The 21,322-nt window shown below is 48.6% G+C and overlaps 1 protein-coding gene across 2 annotated transcripts in view; it reads right to left on the reverse strand.

Annotated features, from left to right (window-relative positions):
• LOC141271072 (protein-glutamine gamma-glutamyltransferase E-like) overlaps positions 1-21,322 on the reverse strand; it is a 105,342-nt gene that overhangs the window by 36,411 nt on the left and 47,609 nt on the right. For both annotated transcript variants that reach the window (XM_073681174.1, XM_073681175.1), the window contains 3 exons: positions 15,440-15,688; positions 15,160-15,278; positions 14,204-14,332 (listed from right to left, as the gene is read on the reverse strand). In XM_073681174.1, coding sequence (XP_073537275.1) covers positions 14,204-14,332; positions 15,160-15,278; positions 15,440-15,688 — 497 coding nt within the window. The remainder of the gene's footprint in view (positions 1-14,203; positions 14,333-15,159; positions 15,279-15,439; positions 15,689-21,322) is intronic.

The raw sequence follows: 21,322 nt of genomic DNA on the forward strand, positions 1-21,322 counted from the left end.
ATGTCATCTATAAGGTACCAGGTGTAAATGTTTATTATACTGTCTGCGTCTCATCAGTACTGTGATTCCTGTATGGTCTGCAGTCTGATGACGAATAACTGACAACTTCCAGTATTTTCTTACCATTGTTAAGGACATACTGTGAATTGTAGGTTCATGTGATTCAATTGTATGTGAGGATGACCTGACATTACTATTGATCACTGTACTAAACTTGACACTGTATTCATATACTGATGGTAGCTCTGTTGAAGTATTCCTGTACTGATGGTGGTTCTAGTGGTGTATTCCTGTACTGCTGGTGGTTCTCATTCTGCATTCCTGTACTGATGGTGGTTCTGGTGATGTATTTCAGTACTGATTGTGGTTCTGGTGATGTATTCATGTACTAAAGGTGGTTCTTGTGATTCATTTATGTACTGATGCGGATTCGGGTGATGCATTCCTGTGCTGTTCCTGGTTCTGATCCTTTACACATGTAGCAATCCAAATATTGTAAGATTATGTGATTCAATGACTATGTTAATAAAGTATTGTGCCATCTGGCAACTAAAAGAGGTTTTCCACTAGAGTGAATAATGCCCCCATCGATTTTAACAATAGATTGACTGGGCTGTGGGAGTCATTTCACCACACGTCAAAGCCCAGCAACCGCGCTTTACCTCACTCTCTCCTCTGCATTCATTGCCCGTAAGCGCGCGCTGGATACTGGGCTGTGACGTACGGTGAAACACCACCCACAGCACAGTCAATCAGTGGGTGCGTGTCACTGGGTCATGCTTCTGGTTTCCCGTAACTTGATGTGACATCAGCGGATGTCAGAGTAGGTTGTAGCTGGGGTCACTTGATGCCCAGTGAGTGATCAGCGATAACACCGCTCACAGACAAAAATGACAGTGGAAGGTATTTACAAAAAGACTTCTTTCTACTGTTTAAATCAATGGGGGCATTATTTATTGTAGTGGATTACTACATTTGTATTTATGTTAGGAGCATAGTTATGTAATGAAAGTTTGCAGTCATGTGACTGCAGACATCTGAATCTTCACAGCATGCACACTGCACGCTGCCAGGATTCTTTGCTTCCGACGGTGAGAATGAGAAGTCATGTAATTGCAAGTATGCAATTTGCATACATGTAGTCGAGAGTCGACTAGATGTGTGCTGCCTCACTCATTTCACTTGTCTCGCATTGCACACTTTTAGTCACATGGTTGCTCACTCTTGCTGCTGGCTTGGAAGAATTCTGACAACATTTAGTGTGCGCACTGTGAGGATTCAAGGGTCAGCAGTCATTAACCTGGAAAGCCCCAGTTATTGTAAAATTATGTACTGTAGCATGCCCAATTCGAACAGCGTACAATTTACTCACTGTCAGGATTTGGCTCCGCTTGCTGATTCCATTGGTCATCACATGACCGCTCAAATGTGATTTTCATACTTATGGCTACATGCTGACTAGCTTCTATTCCTGCTTCTCTCCATGAAGCTGGGGTTGAAGCATTTCACTAAACATTGAGAGAATTAAGAAGAGCAACTAGTCGGCATGCAAATAAAAGTATGCAAATCTCATATGAGCGACCATATGATAACTACTCAAAACACTTCAACTGTGTATAGGAGGGGGTGCCAAACTATTTTTTTTCCCCGGGTGCCAGAAAACCTAGATCTGCTTCTGCACTTCAGCAGCATCTGGGACAGATACAGTAGTGTGATGACCGCGGTCGCAGTGGTCGCTGCTGCGACGGGGCCCGGAGGGTGAAGGGCCTGCTGATGCAAGCCCCTACTTCAGCTGTTGTGTAAACAGAGAGGTTACAGCAATCGATGTATCGGCCGTGGCTATGGTAGAGCCCGCAGTACCCCTCGCAGTCGTCTCTTGTACCCCCCTCGCAGGCCCCTCTCTAGGTTTCCAGAGAGGACCCGCTTCATCTCTACCTACAATCATGAGTGGGGGGCGATGAGGTGGGTCCTCTCGAAACATTGGAATGTTCTTGGTGCGGAGCCCTCCCTTAGGGACACGATGGGACCAGTCCCACTTATGACTGCTAGTAGAGCCAGGAATTTGGGTGATTTGTTTACCTCTAGCCACTATGTTCCTCCGGTCCCTAACCCATTTGGGTCGCGCGGCCCCAGGGTTGGGTCTTTTCAATGTGGCGACTGTAAGGCTTGCGCCAATGTCCTCCGCTGCTCATCCTTTACCAACTCGGATGGATCCCGCACCTACCAAATCCTGAAATACATTTCCTGCAGCACTACACACGTGGCGTACTATGCCACGTGTAGCTGTCAGAAAACTTACGTAGGACTTACTACGAGAGAACTAAGGAGCTCAGAACGTTACCTCGACATTTTAAAAAATGCCATGATTGTGACTCACGTAGCCTTTTGGTACGTGGTATAGATGCTGTGCATCTGGGCTCTCGGGGTGGCGACTATAAACTTTGCCTTGCGCAAAAAGAAGCCAGATGGATCAATACCCTTGATACCCTGGTGCTGCTGGCCTTAATGAGAACTTGAGTTTCTCTTCCTTCTTATGATTTGGTCCTATTGCTTGGTTATGCTCTCCCCCAGTTTTATGTACATCTCTGATCTCTCAGTCTGTGCCTCAGTTTTTAGTCTGTTTTTTTCATTGTTTTCTTATTGTGTTTGTTCTTAATTCTTGCTTTAGATTTCGTGCTATTACTTTATTGTCTTGGTGCACCTTCTCCCTGGACCTTTTCAAATTGAAGTTCAAGACATTTCTGATAGCTGATGGGATGGAACATCGTTTACGATCCCTTCCTCAAATGTGCATCCCTCCATCTTGGAGTGAAATCAACCCACTTTGAGTTGCATCATCTTTATGGACTTGCACACCTTGAGGGTGATCCCCTGGAATCATATCTATTTGCCTCTGTGTACCCATGGAGAATTGTACTGATGCATTATGAAATCTCTAACTGTGGATTACCTCTATCCTTATCATTGGTGGTGCGCGTGCCTCCTGGTCCCTCGCTGTCCTGCGCGCGTGTCCATCTGTCTCTACGTTCCTGGCACGCCTCTGGGGGCGTTCATAGGCACGCCCCCTGACGCCTGTCCAGGACCTGACGGTTGTGACGCGCGCGGCGGGGGGCGGGGCTCCGGACGCACGCGCCGCTGTACACCAATGAGCTCCTCGCCCAGTCGATCATGTGACTGGACTGGGGGAATATAGGGTTAGGTCCTTCCTGGTGTACCGCACGGCGCCTCTTGAGAAAGAAGCGAAACGCACGTCGGGGCGCGTCCCTCACTACTTGCACTTTCTGTGGCTCCCCTGGGATCTGGCCGACTGCCCTATATTCAGGTCTCTCCCCTCCTGCTTGCTTGGGTGAGTGCCATGTACTAGACTCTAGGTGCATCCTGACATTGTAATATATTATATATTGGTGCCTGAGATGGGTGCATTTTTCATTGCTTTAAGTCCTTGTCAGTAACTAATTATTGTACTAGACTTGATATACTGTTTTATTGACTGTATTGGACTTTCCGCCCCACAAGGGGGCTGTTTCCCTCTCAATGGAGGATTTTTTTTGATTGATATATCTATGCACCCATTTCTGGACTCCTTGTCCTCTTTTTAGATGTACCTGCCAGGGTCGGATATTCCACTGTATGATCTCCAGGAGATGCCTTAGTTCTGACACCTCTTTTTACCTCATTGCTGTGTTATCCCTATATGACTTTTAACACTTTGTTAATGTATTTTTGAATAAAATTGCTGTCTGTTTTGCCATATTGCTCTCTTTGTTCTCCTTTTTTACATTTGATCGACGAGTAGGCAATACGAACCAGGTGTCTGATTCATTGTTTTCAGCTTCGGGGTTCGTCTTATATTATGCATTTGGCCAGTTTGTTTCTCAGCTGTAGTGTATTGCAGCGGATGAGTTCGCTGGGTGTAGCATCGGCGCCTCTGCCTCCTGCCCGGCAGAGATGCCGTCCTCCTTACCGCCGCGGTCCTGCTCCGGCGTCTTCTGGCCTCCCTGCAGCTGCGTGCACGCAGCTTCCCTGGCCCTGTGCTTAGGGCGCGCGCGTCCTCCTGCCCTCTTAAAGGGGCCATGCGCGCCATCCTATAAAGTCCCCGGCCAATGGCCGGAGGACTTCCCCTATAAAAGGCACCTCCTCCAATATGGAGGCGCCCATGCAAGGTTGTAGCTTTGTGTGTGATACTCTGCTTCAGCCCTCAGGTCCCGCTGCTTGCCTGACTAGCAGTCCAGCCCGCCAGCCAGACTACAAGTCCAGCCCACCAGCCAGACTACAAGTCCAGCCCGCCAGCCAGACTACAAGTCCAGCCCGCCAGCCAGACTACAAGTCCAGCCAGACAGTCTGCCTACTGCCAGTCCGCCCGTCTGTCTATGGGCTCTGCCCGCCTGCTTACCTGGAAGCAGCTGCCTGTTACCTGCCGTGCCTGCCAGCCAGCCTACCAGGAGGCTCCTGCCTGTTACCTGCCGTGCCTGCCAGCCAGCCTACCTGGAGGCTCCTGCCTGTTACCTGCCGTGCCTGCCAGCCCGCTACCTGGAAGCACCTGCCTGTTACCTGCCGTGCCTACCAGCCAGCCTACCTGGAGGCTCCTGCCTGTTACCTGCCTTGCCTGCCAGTCCGTCTGCCCGGATCGCCCGTCAGCCTGCTTGCCGTGCTCATCTGCTATACCGGTCAGTCCCTGACTTCTGACCCGTGGGAGTCACCTGCTATCATACAAGGTCGGTCCCCAGAGTAGCACCTGGTCCCTCTGCTCGGTCCCTCCCTGGTCACGGAGTCGATTGAGCCACCTTATGACCTTGGTCGGTCCGAGTTGATACCTAGTTACGCCCCTCTGGTCCCTCCTTGCACCGCAGCACAGAGGTTCCACCACCCAGATCCGTAACAGTTTGCACGGGCCATGGAACCCGGTGGCCGCCAGGCCCCTTCGCTTGCTGACCTGTACCAGGAGGTTTCTTGTCAGAGATCCCAACAGGAAACCATCCTGACCTACCTGCGGTCTGTCAACACTCGCCTGGACACGCTGTCTGTACCATCTGTGTCTGCCCCAAGTCGAGCGACACCCGCTCCGGCAGCGCCGCTACCTACCCTTGCCACGGCATCCAGCCTAGGACCCCGGCTTTCTGCGCCTCCTCATTTTGGAGGTGACCCTGTCCTATGTCGGGGCTTTCTGAACCAGTGCACGCTGCACTTTGAACTTCTGCCACATCAGTTTCCCTCCGACCGGGCCAAGGTGGCGTTCATCATGTCTCACCTCACCGGGGAAGCATTGGCATGGCTTAACCCTCTATGGGAAAGAGGGGATTCCCTGGTGTCCGATCTTCCGGCTTTCCTCACTGCCTTCCGGAAGGTCTTCGATGAACCCTGACGAAGGACCTCTACTGCCTCCTCATTGCTCCGTCTCCGCCAAGGGAGTCTCACTGTGGCCCAGTATGCCATACGGTTCCGTACCCTCGCTTCTGAGCTTGCCTGGGACAACGAGGCCCTGGTGTCCACCTTCTGGGAGGGCCTTTCCGGTCAGATTAAGGACGAGTTAGCCGGCCGGGACGTTCCTACCACCCTGGATGACCTGGTGTCACTTGCAACCCGGATTGACATCCGTTTCCTAGAACGTGCTAAGGAGACTACCCGGGAGAGAAGATTTCCTTGTCTTGCTCCTGCTTTCCAGAGACCCGCTTCCCAACCTGCACCTCCCCGGGCACGCTCACCCGAACCTATGCAGATCGACCAGACCAAGACGGTCAAATCTCGCCAAGAGTCACGCCGAGCCTAGGGGAGCTGTTTCTACTGTGGCAGTAAGGAGCACCTGATTCATTCCTCCAGTGTCTAGGACTGCTCGGAGAGGTTGTCCTTGGCAAAAGTAAATCCTCTTCGTTCTTGACTTTATCCGTCTCTATTTCCTGTGGAGAGAACCGCTTCTTTGAAACCGCACATGTGGATTCCAGAGCCGCTGGGAATCTCATATCCCAGTCCCTTGTAGAGAAGTATCAGATTCCTACCAAACCTCTGGCCGAACCATTGGCAGTCGCTTCCGTGGATGGAAGGCTCCTTCCGGTGACCATCTTGCTCGTCACAGAGGCCGTAACCCTGCAGGTGGGAATGCTGCACTCCGAGAGGATCTCCTTCCATGTGCTTTCCAGACTCTCTCACCCCCTTCTGCTAGGTCTACCCTGGCTACAGAAACATGAACCCTTTCTGAATTGGCAATCTGGTGAGGTGCTCCGTTGGGGGCAGGATTGCCATGAGATCTGCCTGGTTCCGGTTCGCCCGGCTCGACCCCCATCTTCTCCGACTAATTTACCCGGTCTACCGACACCCTACTGGTCCTATGCTGAGGTCTTCGACAAGAAAGAGGCAGAGACTCTGCCACCCCATAGGCCATATGATTGCCCTATCAACCTGATACCCGGTGCCACTCCACCCCGTGGGCGTATCTACCCGTTGTCGTTGGCCGAAACCCGGGCCATGTTGGAGTACATCGAAGAAAATCTGGCTAGGGGATTCTTCCGGAAATCTTCCTCCCCGGCTGGAGCCGGATTCTTCTTCGTTAAAAAGAAAGACGGTTCACTATGTCCATGTATCGATTATAGAGGACTCAACCAAATCACTGTCAAAAACAAATACCCCCTGCCGCTCATCTCTGAGCTGTTCGACCAACGTGAAGATCTTCACCAAGCTCGATCTTCGTGGGGCGTATAACCTGGTCCGGATCCGCAAAGGAGACGAGTGGAAGACGGCATTTAATATCCGGGACGGTCACTATGAATACCGTGTGATGCCCTTCGGTCTCTGTAATGCTCCCGCCGTCTTCCAAGAATTAGTTAATGACATCTTCTGTGACCTCTTATATTGTTGAGTGGTGTACCTGGACGACATCTTGGTCTTCTCTCCGGATCTTCCCTCTCATCGGAGGGATGTTTATCAGGTCCTGCTTAGGCTCAGGGAGAATCACCTATATGAAAAATTTGAGAAATGCCTCTTCGAGCAGTCCTCCCTTCCGTTCCTGGGCTATATTATCTCTAAGACAGGTCTACAGATGGACCCCGAGAAGATCTCTGCCATCTTAAAGTGGCCCCGTCTGGATAACAACAAACAATTCTTTCTGGAGGTTGATGCTTCCTCTTCCGGAGCCGGAGCGGTGCTCACCCAGAAATCTCCATCCGGGAGAATGGTAACCTACGGCTTCTTCTCCAAGCTCTTCTCCTCGTCTGAGCGCAACTACTCCATAGGGGACCGAGAACTGCTAGCCATCAAATTGGCGCTGGAGGAGTGGCGTTACCTGCTCGAGGGGACTCTGCACCCGGTGGTCATCTATACTGACCACAAAAAGTTTACTTATCTTCAGAACGCCCAAAGACTCAATCCGCGTCAGGCCCGGTGGTCTTTGTTCTTCGCCCGCTTTAACTTTACCCTACATTACCGCCCGGTGGACAAGAACGTTAAAGCTGACGCCTTGTCCCGATCCTTCCTGTCTTCCGATCAAGAGGAGGAGCCTATGCATATCATCGATTCCTCTAAAGTGATGAATGTGGCCCCCTTGGATCTGTCTCGTCTCCCACCGTTTGTAGCGGTGCCAGCCAGACTACAAGTCCAGCCCGCCAGCCAGAATACAAGTCCAGCCCGCCAGCCAGAATACAAGTCCAGCCCGCCAGCCAGACTACAAGTCCAGCCCGCCAGCCAGACTATTAGTCCAGTCCGTCTGCTTGTCTACTCTACAGCCCGACAGTCTGCCTACTGCCAGTCCGCCAGTCTGTCTATTGGCTCTACCCGCCTGCTTACCTGGAAGCACCTGCCTGTTACTTGCCGTGCCTGCCAGCCAGCCTACCTGGAGGCTCTTGCTTGTTACCTGTCGTGCTTGCCAGCCAGCCTACCTGGAGGCTCCTGCTTGTTACCCGCTTACCTAGAAGCACCTGCCTGTTACCTGCTGTGCCTACCAGCCAGCCTACCTGGAGGCTCCTGCCTGTTACCTGCCTTGCCTGCCAGTCCGTCTGCCCGGATCACCCGTCAGCCTGCCTGCCGTGCTCATCTGCTATACCGGTCAGTCCCAGCCTTCTGACCCGTGGGAGTCACCTGCTCTCATACAAAGGCGGTCCCCAGAGTAGCACCTGGTCCCTCTGCTCAGTCCCTCCCTGGTCACGGAGTCGATTGAGCCACCGTATGACCTTGGTCGGTCCGAGTTGATACCTATTTACGCCCCTCTGGTCCCTCCTTGCACCGCAGCACAGAGGTTCCACCATATATACCAGGAACATATACCAGGATGGGGAACATATACCAGGATTGGGCAACACATACTAGGATAGGGGAACATATACCAGGATGGGATAACATATTCCAAGATGGAAGAACATATACCAGGTTGGGGGACTATATATCAGGATGGGGGACATATACCAGGATTGGGGACATATAACAGAATTGGGGAACATATACTAGGTGGGAGAACATATACCAGGATAGGGGAACATATACCAGGATGAGGGACATATGTACTGGGATGGGGAACATATACCCGGATGATGGGGGAACATATACCAGGATGGGGGACTATATATACACATCAGTATGGGGGACATTTACCAGGTGGGAGAACATAAACCAGGATGGAGGAACATATACAGAATGGGAGAACATATACCATATGGGTGACATATACCAGGATGGGGGGCAAATATACCAGGAAGAGGCCCAGGATGACATTACTGTGATGAAGGAGCATACTCGCAAGTACTCGGTACTCGCCCGAGCGTCTCAGTACTCGAGATGCTCGGAGCTCGCCGAGTACTTGCGAGATGCTCGGGCGGATGCTCAGGTTCCCTCCCTGCATGTTTGGTGCTCTTTACAGAGCCAATGAACATGCAGGGATTGCCTGCCATTCACTGTAATGCCGCAGCCATGTTGGTTGTGGCATTACAGTGATTGGCTGGGCGCACATCGCCATCAGGTCTATATCAGACCTGGCTCCGCCATGTTCGTCAGTCTACTCCGCAATCAGACAGTGTAGGGAGAGGTGCTGCTGAGCTAGGGAGATATTTGCTTGTTTATTAAGTAGTGTAGGTAGAACAGAAGTATATCTCAACAAACAGTCCTTCTGAGGACTAATCCATCTGCAAAGATATCAGGCAGGCAGTGTATATAGGCAGGCAGGCAGTGTATATGGCAGACAGCAGTGCATATAGCACAAGAGGCTCCATTCCAGTTCTGTCTGCTGCTGCTGCTGCTATTAGACATTTCTAGACATAGGCCCAGGTCTCAGGGGCCAGGAATAATTATTTTTTTGGATCTTAATCCTCATTATTTACTTAAAAAGCAATCCAGAGAAAAACGTTTTTCTGCGCCATTTGCTTGTTGCAGTGCAGAATACATCCAGGTCCTTTTCATATTACAGCGCTAAAAATCCAGCTATTTAAAACTGTGGTTTCTCCGTCACACGGATCACATATACGTGTTCTGAAAATTCTGCCATTTCTGGCCTCCATTAAAAATTTGTTTCAGAGTGTCAGCGACGTTTTTGACACCGGTTTGCTGTTCAAAATAGTTACCTACAGGTCAGGTATATTAAACAGTGGTTTCTCCGTCACACGGATCACATATAATTTTGCTCCAAATTCAGCCATTTGTAGTGAGCGTGGAAGATATTGTCCTCCATTTAAATGGGCAAGGTGCGTGGCAAGGGACGGGGGAACTGGACGTGATGGTGATGGTGCATGCAGAGGCCGACGCCGTGGGCAAGCTAAACTTGTGCCATAACAAACACCCACATCTTCTCCCCTGACCTTCCTGTCCCAATTCCCAGGGGACCACAGCACACCACTATTGAACCCAGAGCAGTGTCAAAAGGTTGTTAGTTGGATAGCGGATAATACTTCCAGTCACTTTGCCACCACCACCACCACCCTGTCTTTCACATGGTCAAGTCTCAGTAGCCGTGTGTCTGGACTGCATATTCGTCACCCTGATCCTCCTTTCTCCCACCATGCTGAGTCAAGCCAATCCCCTGTCCATGGTGCATGCGAAGATGCCTCCTGGCCTGCACCTGTCGTTGCACACTCTCAAGTAGCAGCATCAGGAAGCACGTCCACGTCCTTGTCCCAGCGCAGCGTTCAGTTGTCCATACCCCAGTCCTTGAAATGCAAGCGCAAATACGCAGCCAACCCCCCCACAGGCCACACTACTAAATCCCCACATTTCGGGACTGCTTGTGCTCGAAATGTTGCCTTTTAGGCTCGTGGAGACTGAAGTATTCCGCAACCTGATGGCGGCAGCCGTCCCTTGGTACTCAGTCCCCAGCCGACACTATTTCTCCTGGTGTGCCGTCCCCGCATTACACAAGCAAGTGTCCCAAAACATTAGCCGTGCCCTCAACAACGCAGTTACCAGGAAAGTCCACCTAACCACGGATACGTGGACAAGTACTTGTGGACAGGGACGGTACATCTCGCTGATGGCACACTGGGTTAACATAGCCGAGACCCAGTCGGACCTTGGGACGGAACACGTCCTCCCGACGCAAAGGATTGCGGGCCCTAGGTCAATCAGGGTTGCCCCAACAGTCTACAGCTCCTGCACCTCATCCCTCTCAGCCTCCATCTCCGAAATGACCACATCAGTCACAAGCTGGAAGCACTGCAGCACTGCCTCAGCCAAGCCGTAACAGGCTGTGCTGAAGCTAATATGCTTAGGTGACAAACTGCACAATTCTGAAGAGTTGTGGATAGCTCTGAAAGAGCAGGCAGATCTGGGGCTCACACCGCTGAACCAACAGCCAGACATGGTCGTGTGTGACAATGGCCGGAACCCGGTGGCAGCTCTGATGCAAGGCCAGCTCACACATGCGAGGCCAGCTCATGCCTGGCCCAGGTGCTTAACCTTGTGATTCAGCGGTTTCTCAAATCCTACCCGGAGCTGCCGGATCTGCTTGTTAAAGTATGCCGCCTGTGTGCCCATTTTAGAAAGTCACCTACAGCTTCCGCCTCCCTTGTCGTGTTTCAGCAGCATTTGCAGCTTCCGGCTCACAGACTGGTGTGTGATGTCCGCACACGTTGGAACTCTACACTGCAGATGTTGGGAAGGATTTGTGAGCAGAAGAGGGCAGTTGTTGAGTACCAGCATCAACAAGGCCGTTGGTATTCAGTTCAGACTCCACACATAAGACCTCAGGAGTGGACATGGATGTCAGACATATGTACCATCCTCCAAAACTTTGAGGACTCCACCAAGATGGTGAGCGGTGATGACACCATAATTAGCGTCACCATCCCGCTTCTCTGTCTTCTGAAATGCTATCTGCTCACAATCAAAGAGGATGCATTGCAGGCAGAGCACGATGAGATGGAGCAAGGAACCATACAGGGTGATTACACACAGCCAAGCCTCATCTCATCCCAACGTGGATTGGGTGACAATGAGGAAGAGGAGGAGGAGGAGGAGGAGGAAGAACAGGAGCTAGTTTCATGCGCTATAGACGGTACTACTTGCACAACTGTCATACAGTCTGTTCAGCGTGGATGGCCTGAGGACAGAGAGGAGGAGGAGGAGAGCATGGTCAGTCGTCCTCTTGATAAGGACACAGAAGTCTTGCCTGTTAGCAGTCTGGCACAAAAGGCTGAGTTTATGTTACGCTGCCTTTCCCATGACCTTCACGTTCTCCAAATTTTGGGTGACAGTCATTACTGGTTGGTGACACTTCTAGACCCACGCTACAAGGAGAACTTTCTATCTCTTATTCCTGAGGCGGGCAGGTCTACAAAAATGGGGCATTACCAAAAGGCCCTTGTTGCGGAACTATTAAAAAAATTCCCATCTAAAAATGCTGGCGGCCAAGGTCACAGTTTGTTGGACAACCAAGGAGTACATGCGAGAGAGATACAACTCCAATACAGCAGAGGCGGGGGATCACTGTCAAAGTTCTGGGAGAATTTTCTCAGCTCCTCCCATCGCACAGGTCCTGAGGCGTGGGGTACTCTCACAAGGAGTGCAAAGTTTGGGAAGATGCTGAGGGAGTACCTTGCGGACCGTACTAACGTCCTCCGTGATTCCTCTGTGCCTTATAATTATTGGGTATCCAAGCTGGATACGTGGAATGAACTGGCTCTCTACGCCTTGGAGGTCCTGGCTTGCCGTTAGCATTTTATCAGAGCGGGTTTTTAGTGCCGCTGGTGGAATTGTAAATGATAAGCGCATCCGCCTGTCAAATGAAAATGCTCACAGGCTGACTCTTATAAAAATGAACACGGACTGGAGCAGAGTAACATAAACTCAAATCCAGTGTCTTTTTTTTGGGAAGTGTATTCCCATGCACCTTTTCACACCCACACATGGGTATATGCTTCCTGATTTTGGCTATTTGCTCTTGTCGTCCTCCTTCTCCTCATCCTCATCCTTCACCACCATATCACCAGGGTGACCTTGGTCCATGATGCAACACCCACATAATTTTTTTAAAGGGTGTTTATGATGCCGGTAAAAAAAATTTTTTATACAGTATGTTCATGTATACCCCCCAGGGGTAAATGTTTGTCAGCCCATACACTTAGTGCATGGGCATTACAAGTATAGGAGACCTGCTCCTTTCTAATGGGAATTTTTTTTTATGAGGCCCTCCTCCACGTCTCTTCTATGGGGCATTGGAGTGCCTTCCAATTTTTGGCAACCTTTGCACTCACTGCATAGGCCAACACTATGGGAGACCCACTTCCTAATAATGGGAACATTTTTTCTTAGGAGGCCCTCCTCTACGTCTCTTCCAAGGGGCATAGGAGTAGGTCCAAATTTTTGGCAGCCCTTGCATTCACTGTATAGGCAAACAGTATGGGAGACCCACTTACTAAGAATGGGAACATTGTTTTCAGTAGGCCCTCCTCTAAGTCTCTTCAAAGGGGTATTGGGGTGCGTCCAAATTTTCAAAGGTGTATTGGGGTGCGTCCAAATTTTGGGCAGCCCTGCCACTCACTGCCTACGCAATAACAGTATAGGAGACCCACTCTTTAGTAATGGAAACAACAAAGCTTAGCCGGCTGATGGCTCTCTAAGAGTAGTGAGGGCCGACTGCTGGCCTTTTAAGAATAGTAAAGGCTGCCTGATGGCCCTATAAAAATAGTCTTTGTGACTTTCAGAGTCCCTCCTTCATGAATGAAACAGGATGTGTCTGATCATGTCTCACACACCACATGGCCAGATAAGGTTGTAAAATATTAAAATGACATTTCCCAGTGAATGCATTTGTCATGGTTGAAAGCAATGCAAAAGTGCAAAAACGCATCAAAAACACTACGTGTGAACATAGCCTATAATGTAGAGGAGTATTTTTGTTTTTGGTTATTTATTTAGCCTTATATACAAGTCATTACCCTGGAAAGGATGTTCCTAACATATTTCCCAGGTAAATCCATTTTGGTTTCGTTTTTGTTTGTTTATTGTGAGTCCGTAAAAGTGGCGTAGTATCTGTAACAACATTGTTTACAGCAGTGACCTGGGAGTCAGAAATGCTTCCAGGGGTCTTCCCCATGCTGTTCCCATGCCATTTGAGCACTGTTCCCATCAATTTGGGCAATTTTTAGGCCCTCTGCAGTCCGCCGGGGAGAGCCACATGAAAAATGCTGGAGTTTCCCATAGACTTACATTGGGCTCTTTGCTCGGGTCGAGCATCCGATTATTCCAATGTGCTCGACCCGAGCAACGAGCACCCGAGCATTTTAGCGCTCGCCCATCACTAATTACTACACAATGTGGGGAGAGGGCAATTCGTATATTCGTATAGGAGTTAGAACACTACAGATGCCCATACATCTGCGGGGGGGAAAGGGGAGAGCGGCACTGCCAAAATTTTGCATCGGGGCCAATCAGACTCTAGTTACGCCACTGGACAGCTAGGTTGCTATTGCTGTGTTTGGCAGCATCTGAGAGGGAAGGGTGAAAGTGCACGCCCCCTGAAAAGACTCTGCAGTAAAGAACAGTGAGTTGATCTGCTTTAAAAGATTTCACATAGTGGGCTCCAAAAGCATCAAATGTGAATATCTCTGCAATGGGGTGACACACTGTAGAAAGGAAAATAGTGGCAGAATCGGGGGATTTGGGAAATTGTATGAGATATATGATCCAATTTTTTTTCATCAAGTGACAGGTGTTAAGTGATGGTGAGACTAATTGAATAGTGAACATGAAGCAAGAATGTATTTATCATTTAAAAACATTAATAGTTTTGACTTACAGTGGCATTAAGTACTCTACACACATATAGGGGGTCATTCCTCTGGGCGACATCAGTTACTGGATCTTTTTGACAGTTGATACTTCGATCCAAAATAGCAAAGCAAATTTCCAGTATGCTCTTTTCAAACTACAACCATAAACATATAAAAATAGGATTAAGGGACATTACACATGGGAGGTGTCAACTCAAAGAGCAAGAGGTCATAGTTTGAGTTTAACTCTATATCCTGCTCTCTTCGTATTTCTTATTTGTTAGAAAGTATTTGTTCAGACTTTCTACTGCAACAAAAATACTGTATTGTTTAACTGAAGTCACCAGATGCATCTTGTTCTACCATATGCAGTCATATCAATGGTTAACCAATGAGGAAACATTTTTGGGCGGCCAGAGTGATTTAAAAAAATTAAAGAAGAGTTACTCACTTCACTGATCTATTGCTGCTCTATGCCAACACGTCAGATCGCTACTATGTTCTAGTTCCTGGTCCCATTAGGACGCATAAGAAATGTTTGAAAAGGTTCGCTCAGCCAGAAAATGTCAATGTCCAAGTCAACAGTTGATGTTTTCTAGTTTATCCTTAGTGTTGAGATGAGACCCGGAAATATAAAGCAGCGGGGACTTGATAAGCATCAGAATAAGGTCACGTTCACACGTTCAGTATGTGGACAGTATTTGTAAGCAAAATCAGGAGTGGAACAACCAGAGGAAAACTATAATAGAAACCAGTGCACAACTTCTACATTTATCACCAGCTCATAGTTTTGGCTTACAAATACTGATGTAAAATACTGACCAAATACTGTATGTGTGAATGTGGGCTAAGAGTGATGGAGAATCAGTAAAGTTAGTAAAACTTATTTTAATTTTTTAAACTTCTCTAAGCCTTTTTCCCTACAGGACACCACATTTAAGTTTCAAATTTAATGCACCAACATCCAAAGCAATGGAAGCACCTGATTGTAGTTCCAAGTGATAGCCGACATGTCAGTGTCACTCCCCATAAATATCACCCCTCTTTCATTTAGAACATATTCTTGACGCTCATTCTCATCTGCTAGAAACACGTCGTCTTCTAGAATAAACAAATGAAAAAGGTTTTTAATAAAATCAGGCTCTGTCCACATCACTTATAATTTATTCAGAGTTCTATTAGCAAGGCATATGTTTAGTGTATGTTGTTATACTTTCATTACAATTAAAAACAGTAAAATGAGAAACATTGTAGCATTTTACCTTGTGACCAGGGGTTGAAGAGCAAGTAAAATCCACCAATAGGCTGAGGAGACAGAGGTTGAGTGCTGATAGTATTTTTGGAGACACTAAGAATATAATATCCAATTGCTGCATCGGGAGGACTATTTATGGCCACTGTCAAGGCATTAGAGTTAATGGCTGTTAGGATTGAGCTCCATGACTTCTGATTTCCATTGTCAAATAGTGGAAATACAGTCTTTGTTCTGTTTTCTTCTGATGGAGACGGACCTTGCATGAAGAGAACAAAAGATATTTAGTATTGCACTAGGCAAACTCACTAGTCCAGGGGTCTCAAACACGCGGCCCAAGGGCTGCATGCGGCTCTTAAGGCTGCTTAATGCGGCCCGCAGGCACGGGAGCCCCCGTAATAATTGCGGCCTGGTCCTGAGGGCCGCTAAAGTCAGTGATTCTTTTCAGATGAATGTTCTACAAGTTAGGGACTGTCATGGGCCATTACTACAAGATGGGGACTGGGATGGGCCATTACTACAAGAAGAGGAGCAGGATGGGCACATTACTACAAGATGGGGACCAGGATGGGCACATTACTACAAGATGGGGACTAGAATGGGTGCATTATTGCAAGATGAGGACCAGGATGGGTGCATTACTACAAGATGAGGACCGGGATGGAGGACATTACTACAACATGTGGACAAGGATGGGGACATTACTACAAGATGGGGACAAGGATGGGGACATTACTACAAGATGGGGACCAGGATGGGCACATTACTACACGATGGGGACCAGGATGGGCACATTACTACAAGATGAGGACCAAGATGGGGGACATTACTACAAGATGGGGACATTACCATTAGATGGGGAAACTACTCCAAGATGGGGACATTACTATAAGAAGTTGGTCAGAATTACTATATGGTGCGAATTGTAAGAAAAAAAATCACTGTATGTGGCCAATTAGGGAACACAAAAAGGAAATAAAAATTGAAAAAACTGTAAATCTGTAAAAACTATAAAACTGTGCCATAGCCCATAAAATAAATGTCATGTAAAAAATAAAATAAAAAAGCCAAAAATATAAAAAAAAATGTGTATAGAAAAAACAATATGGTATCATTAAAAATTTCATATCATCCTGCAAAGAATGTGGCCCTTCAAATTCACATTTTTTTTTATATGCGGCCCATATACTTAGCCGAGTTTGAGACCCTTGCGACTAGTAAAAGTGTACTGTCTACAGTTTGCATGTACTGGTATAGAGTTGTCAAGTTTTCATTCATAGGTTATTTTACACCAGAAGTAAAAAAAAAAAACAACTTTGTCCTTGTGATTACAGAGAAATCAATCATATTCAGCATGTGTACTCTTGCAGAGCTGACAGCCATTCTTGGTTACACTTGCTGCCTTTAGTATATGTGGATATCACATAAGTGCAATCTTAACATTTGGACACTTTGGAGCTTCCCTTTTAGTTAGAAGAATTCCTGATAATAGGACAATCACAAGGTTTCCTGATACTAGGATCAGCTACAACTTGTGCCACCACAATGGAAATTAGTACTCATCAAAATGCTCTATCTGCATTGAAATACTGAGTGCTCAGAGCTCTTTCAGGCTCGTACATTCCCAAATGAATGTGTTTTCTACAGTATTCTCCCTTTATGGTTGGTTTGAAAACAGTCCTATTTCATTAATTCAGTATCTTATCTAAAAGGCCTCATTCAGACGTACGTTCTTCATGTAAGTGCTCTATCTTTGATCTTCAAGGATATAAAACATGCCTGTTATAATTTATGGAGCTTTTCACGTGACCATATTATTTTTCAGACCATGTGTCCAAAAAGAAATTGCGGAAATGTGTCTGAGTCACAGAACAAAATTGCCCATAGAAGTCTATAGGTCTGTGAAAATCACTGATAGCACATGGATGACATTTGTGTCCAGTTCATGTGCTGTCCGTGATTAAAAGATTAACATTATAATGTATAGGAGATGCTTTGCATTATATTTTTTTCATAGCTAACAATCACCGATGGTAAAAACTGACAGACTAAAATCGGATGAAATATGCTGATGAACCTCAGATCATTTATTGCGTACGTGAAAAATCACTGACGTCTGAATGAGACCATAAGCTAATCATCAGTAACCAATAATAGCTGGTCATGTCATTTATCAGATCTTCAGCACAAAGGTTAACCCACACAACAGAGCCAGATGGCAGAAAGAAACTATTATACATCTTTTATTAGTTGCTATAGATATAAAAGTGTAAAATTCTGCCAACGCTGACAATCCATTTATGAAAGTAGGCACAATTTCCTTATTGCCAATCAATATCTTCTGCACTTTGTTCATCACTGTGAAACTGATCAATGAAAAACAGGGATATGTCAGTTCAATGAAAGGAATTAAATAAAGACACTTTAAAGAAAACCTGTAATATGAGTATAGCTATTTACCTCTACATATATGTTTAATCAGCAGGCTAAAGAAGCACTCCTCCCATCAAATTTTTTATCCTATTAATATATTTCAATCATCATATTATATAGCACTGTATACTTATAATTACTCATTTTGCCCTTCTGCCCAGTTAATTCTTCTCTTTTCCATTTGGTCTGTGACATCACGTGATTAAAAACTGACTAGCTGAATCTGTTCAATGTAGAAACAGGAGGTTAATTTTTCCTGCATGAGTCATAAGTCACTGCAAAAGTCTCTGGCAGTGGGGAGGGCAGAGCAGGTAGGACAGGAGTTGAAGAGGGGAATGATAAGTACAGGCACAAGAGACTTCCTGTTTCTACATAGAGCGGAGAAAAGAATAGTCTGGGTAGAAAAGTAAAATCAGTAATTGTAAGTACACAGTGCTGTATAATATGATGATTGCAATATATTAAGATGATAAAAACTTTGATGGAAGTGCTTCTTTAATAACCCTAGTGGTGGCACTGGATGAAAATTAAACATTTGCTGTCAGATTACAATTGATCGTTTGGGGTCCTATTGTGGCACCCCAGGGGTCTGGTTTCCACAGTAATAGCAGTATTACGTCTGTGAGCAGGTGGGAGGTCTCCTGGGCAGGAATCCTAAGCATGCCACACCTTCTGCCCAGTCCTGGGAGGGGAAGAACTTCCCCTATATAAACTGGGGCTGAGGCAGGGTTAGAGAGAGGAGTTCCAGACAGAGACGGAGTCTGGTCTGGACACGCAGAAACAGGGACAGATAGACATCAGGAGCTCTGTAGGAGCCAAGGAGAAGCGCCAGGGGCTGGAGCTGTGCAGAGCTCGCCCTGGGAGAAGGTACTAAAACCGGACACAGGAGTCCGAGGCTGTGGGGACTAAGATATACCCAGCAGCAGAATCCATCCGGCAGGGGATTCCAGGTCCTCTGGCCACAAAAGCCCGGAGGCTCAGTCACAACAAAGGGACCAGCACCACCATCCCAGAGCGGAGGCTAACAGGAGGCCCCAGGTCACCAGCCATACGGGTGAGCACCACACGGTATACCCAGGGACGTGGGCTACTTGTAACCGCCGAAAGCAGGGTAGCCAGGAAGGGTACAGACTAACGGGAAGGCCTACAACTCCACCTGGCCAGGGGAACTCCGGCTTACTCGCAGACTAACCAGGCCCCAACTACTAGCCAGTACTCCCGGGGGAATTTGCCTTGTACCATCAGTAAAGGCCCTGAACTGTACCCTCGCGTTTCCGTGCTTCCTTGTCGCACCGTTAGTGCTGGGACATCCACACCATCACTCCCAACATCATCCACATCCGCTGCCCTGAGGCCATACCTCTCCTGTTGGGGGTTATATCAACATTGCTGCACACCTATACCACCGGCCTCAGCGGTCTGCCCTGCAGCGGCGGTTTCATAACCGCATTCAACGGGTGGCGTAGTCGGACACTAATACCATCATACCAATAACCGCCACTAAGTTTGACCACCCTGGGCGCGGACCGGGTCACCGCCACACGAAGACTACTACCCCCATCGGATCCGGCTCCGGGTATCCCCCGCGCGCACGCGCGCCGCACTACAGCACTGGCCCAGGGGGTGAGTCAATTTTGGCGTAGCCGGCAGGATTACGTGCCCGCAACCACCGGGTACTGCGTGCCTGAAAAAAGAGACTTTTATACTTACCTGTGGTGAAGTTTCCCGCCGTCCGGAGTCGTTTCCCGCCATCTGGAGCCGATTCCCGCCATCCGACGCCATCTTCTGCCTTCTTCCCGCCATCCGTGGAGTTTTCCCGCCATTGGACGCCATCTTGAGGGATCCGCGCGGGAAGAAGAGGGGCGTGGACTCCGAAAGCCCGCGAGAACTGAAGCCCCGCCTCACGTCCGGACGTTGCGTAAGGTCCTGGAAGGAGCCCAGCAGACGCCGACGTCACAGGAGCGCGACGGAAGGTCCTCAACCCTGACGATCCACTGCGGAGCCGCGGCCTACGGAAGAGGATCATCGCAAGGTAGGCCACGGTCCACTAGGGGGGAGGAGGATGTCGGATACGGAGGAGAGCTTCACCGCCACAGCCGCCGCCAGCGCCACCGCTGCTGCGGTCATGCCTTTCACCATGCCCTATATCCCGGGGGCAGCCTGGCTACCCCAGTACTCAGGGGAGTCACATACGCTAAATGACTTCAGAGAAAAGCTGGATAGCCTCTTCCAGGTGTATCCCCTCACGGAGGCGCAAAAAGTGAGCATCCTGGTGGCCCAATTAATCGGGGCAGCCCAAAGGGAGGTAAAGTCCTGGCCACCTGGGAGGAAGAGGACTGTCAGAGACATACTAACCCGGCTGAAAGACACATTTGACACCCGCACCTCAGCCGAAATAAAACTAAGATTTTATGGGTGCAAACAACGGGCACATGAGAGTATAAGAGACTATGCTCTAAACCTACAAGAGGCCCTGAGAGCCATTAAGCAGGCAGACCCTGACAGCGTGGGAAATGAAGATAAGCTGTTGACTGAACAATTCATTGAGGGTCTACTGTGCAATGCCCACCGAACCCAGTTGCGGGCAATGGCCTTACAGGACCCTGACCTGGACTTTGCACAGTTCAAGGACAGAGCCATCCGGGTGCTCCGAGAAACGGCACCAGGTGGCGCTGTGACCCACAGGCGCCCTGCTATCACTTATCACCAGGAGACGGCGCCCTTGTCGGCAGGGCCTGTGGGAGCTGATGCGCAGGCTTTAAACAGTGACCCGGCTACAGACCTGCACCATCAGGTCCAAAAGCTAACTAAAAGCGTTGCCGCGCTAACCCGAACTGTGCAGTCTTTACAGGTTTCTACTGCAGGGAAGATCGAGCTGGCATCCGGACCGGAGGACATCCCGTGGCGCCGACCAAGGAGGACCCCACCGGCCAGAGGAAGACCCAGCGATCGATACAACGAGGACGGACGACCTATTTGCCGCCGCTGCAATCAACCCGGACATGTGGCAAGGTACTGTCATTTAAACGGGCACAACCTGGGGTAGAGGGCCAACCCCCAGGCATAAGACCATCAGGCCCATCAAACTGGCGTGATAAATACGTAGGGGGACGTCCAATCTTGCCTGTGGTACTGGATGGCATTCCTATGAGTGCCCTACTAGACACTGGGTCACAGGTCACCACCATCCCGTACATGCTCTTCAAGCAGTACTGGAATGATTCGGACATAACCCGCTACCCAGACGACGACCTGAGTATCATCGCCAGCAATGGTCAGCCCGTGCCGCAGGTGGGATTCAAGGAGGTGACCATTAAAATCGGTAAAGTCGAACTGGCGGCACAAGGACTGATTATAGTGGACATAGACCGTCATGAGAGTCACCCTAGAATCACCCTGGGAACCAATGTAATTGAAAATTGTCTTGCAGAGGTGATTCTCATTTTACAGCAGGTTGCCA

The sequence above is a fragment of the Phyllobates terribilis genome, unplaced genomic scaffold, assembly GCF_046119375.1.
Source record: "Phyllobates terribilis strain yellow unplaced genomic scaffold, ASM4611937v1 Scaffold_5__5_contigs__length_657084704, whole genome shotgun sequence".
NCBI lineage: Eukaryota > Metazoa > Chordata > Amphibia > Anura > Dendrobatidae > Phyllobates > Phyllobates terribilis.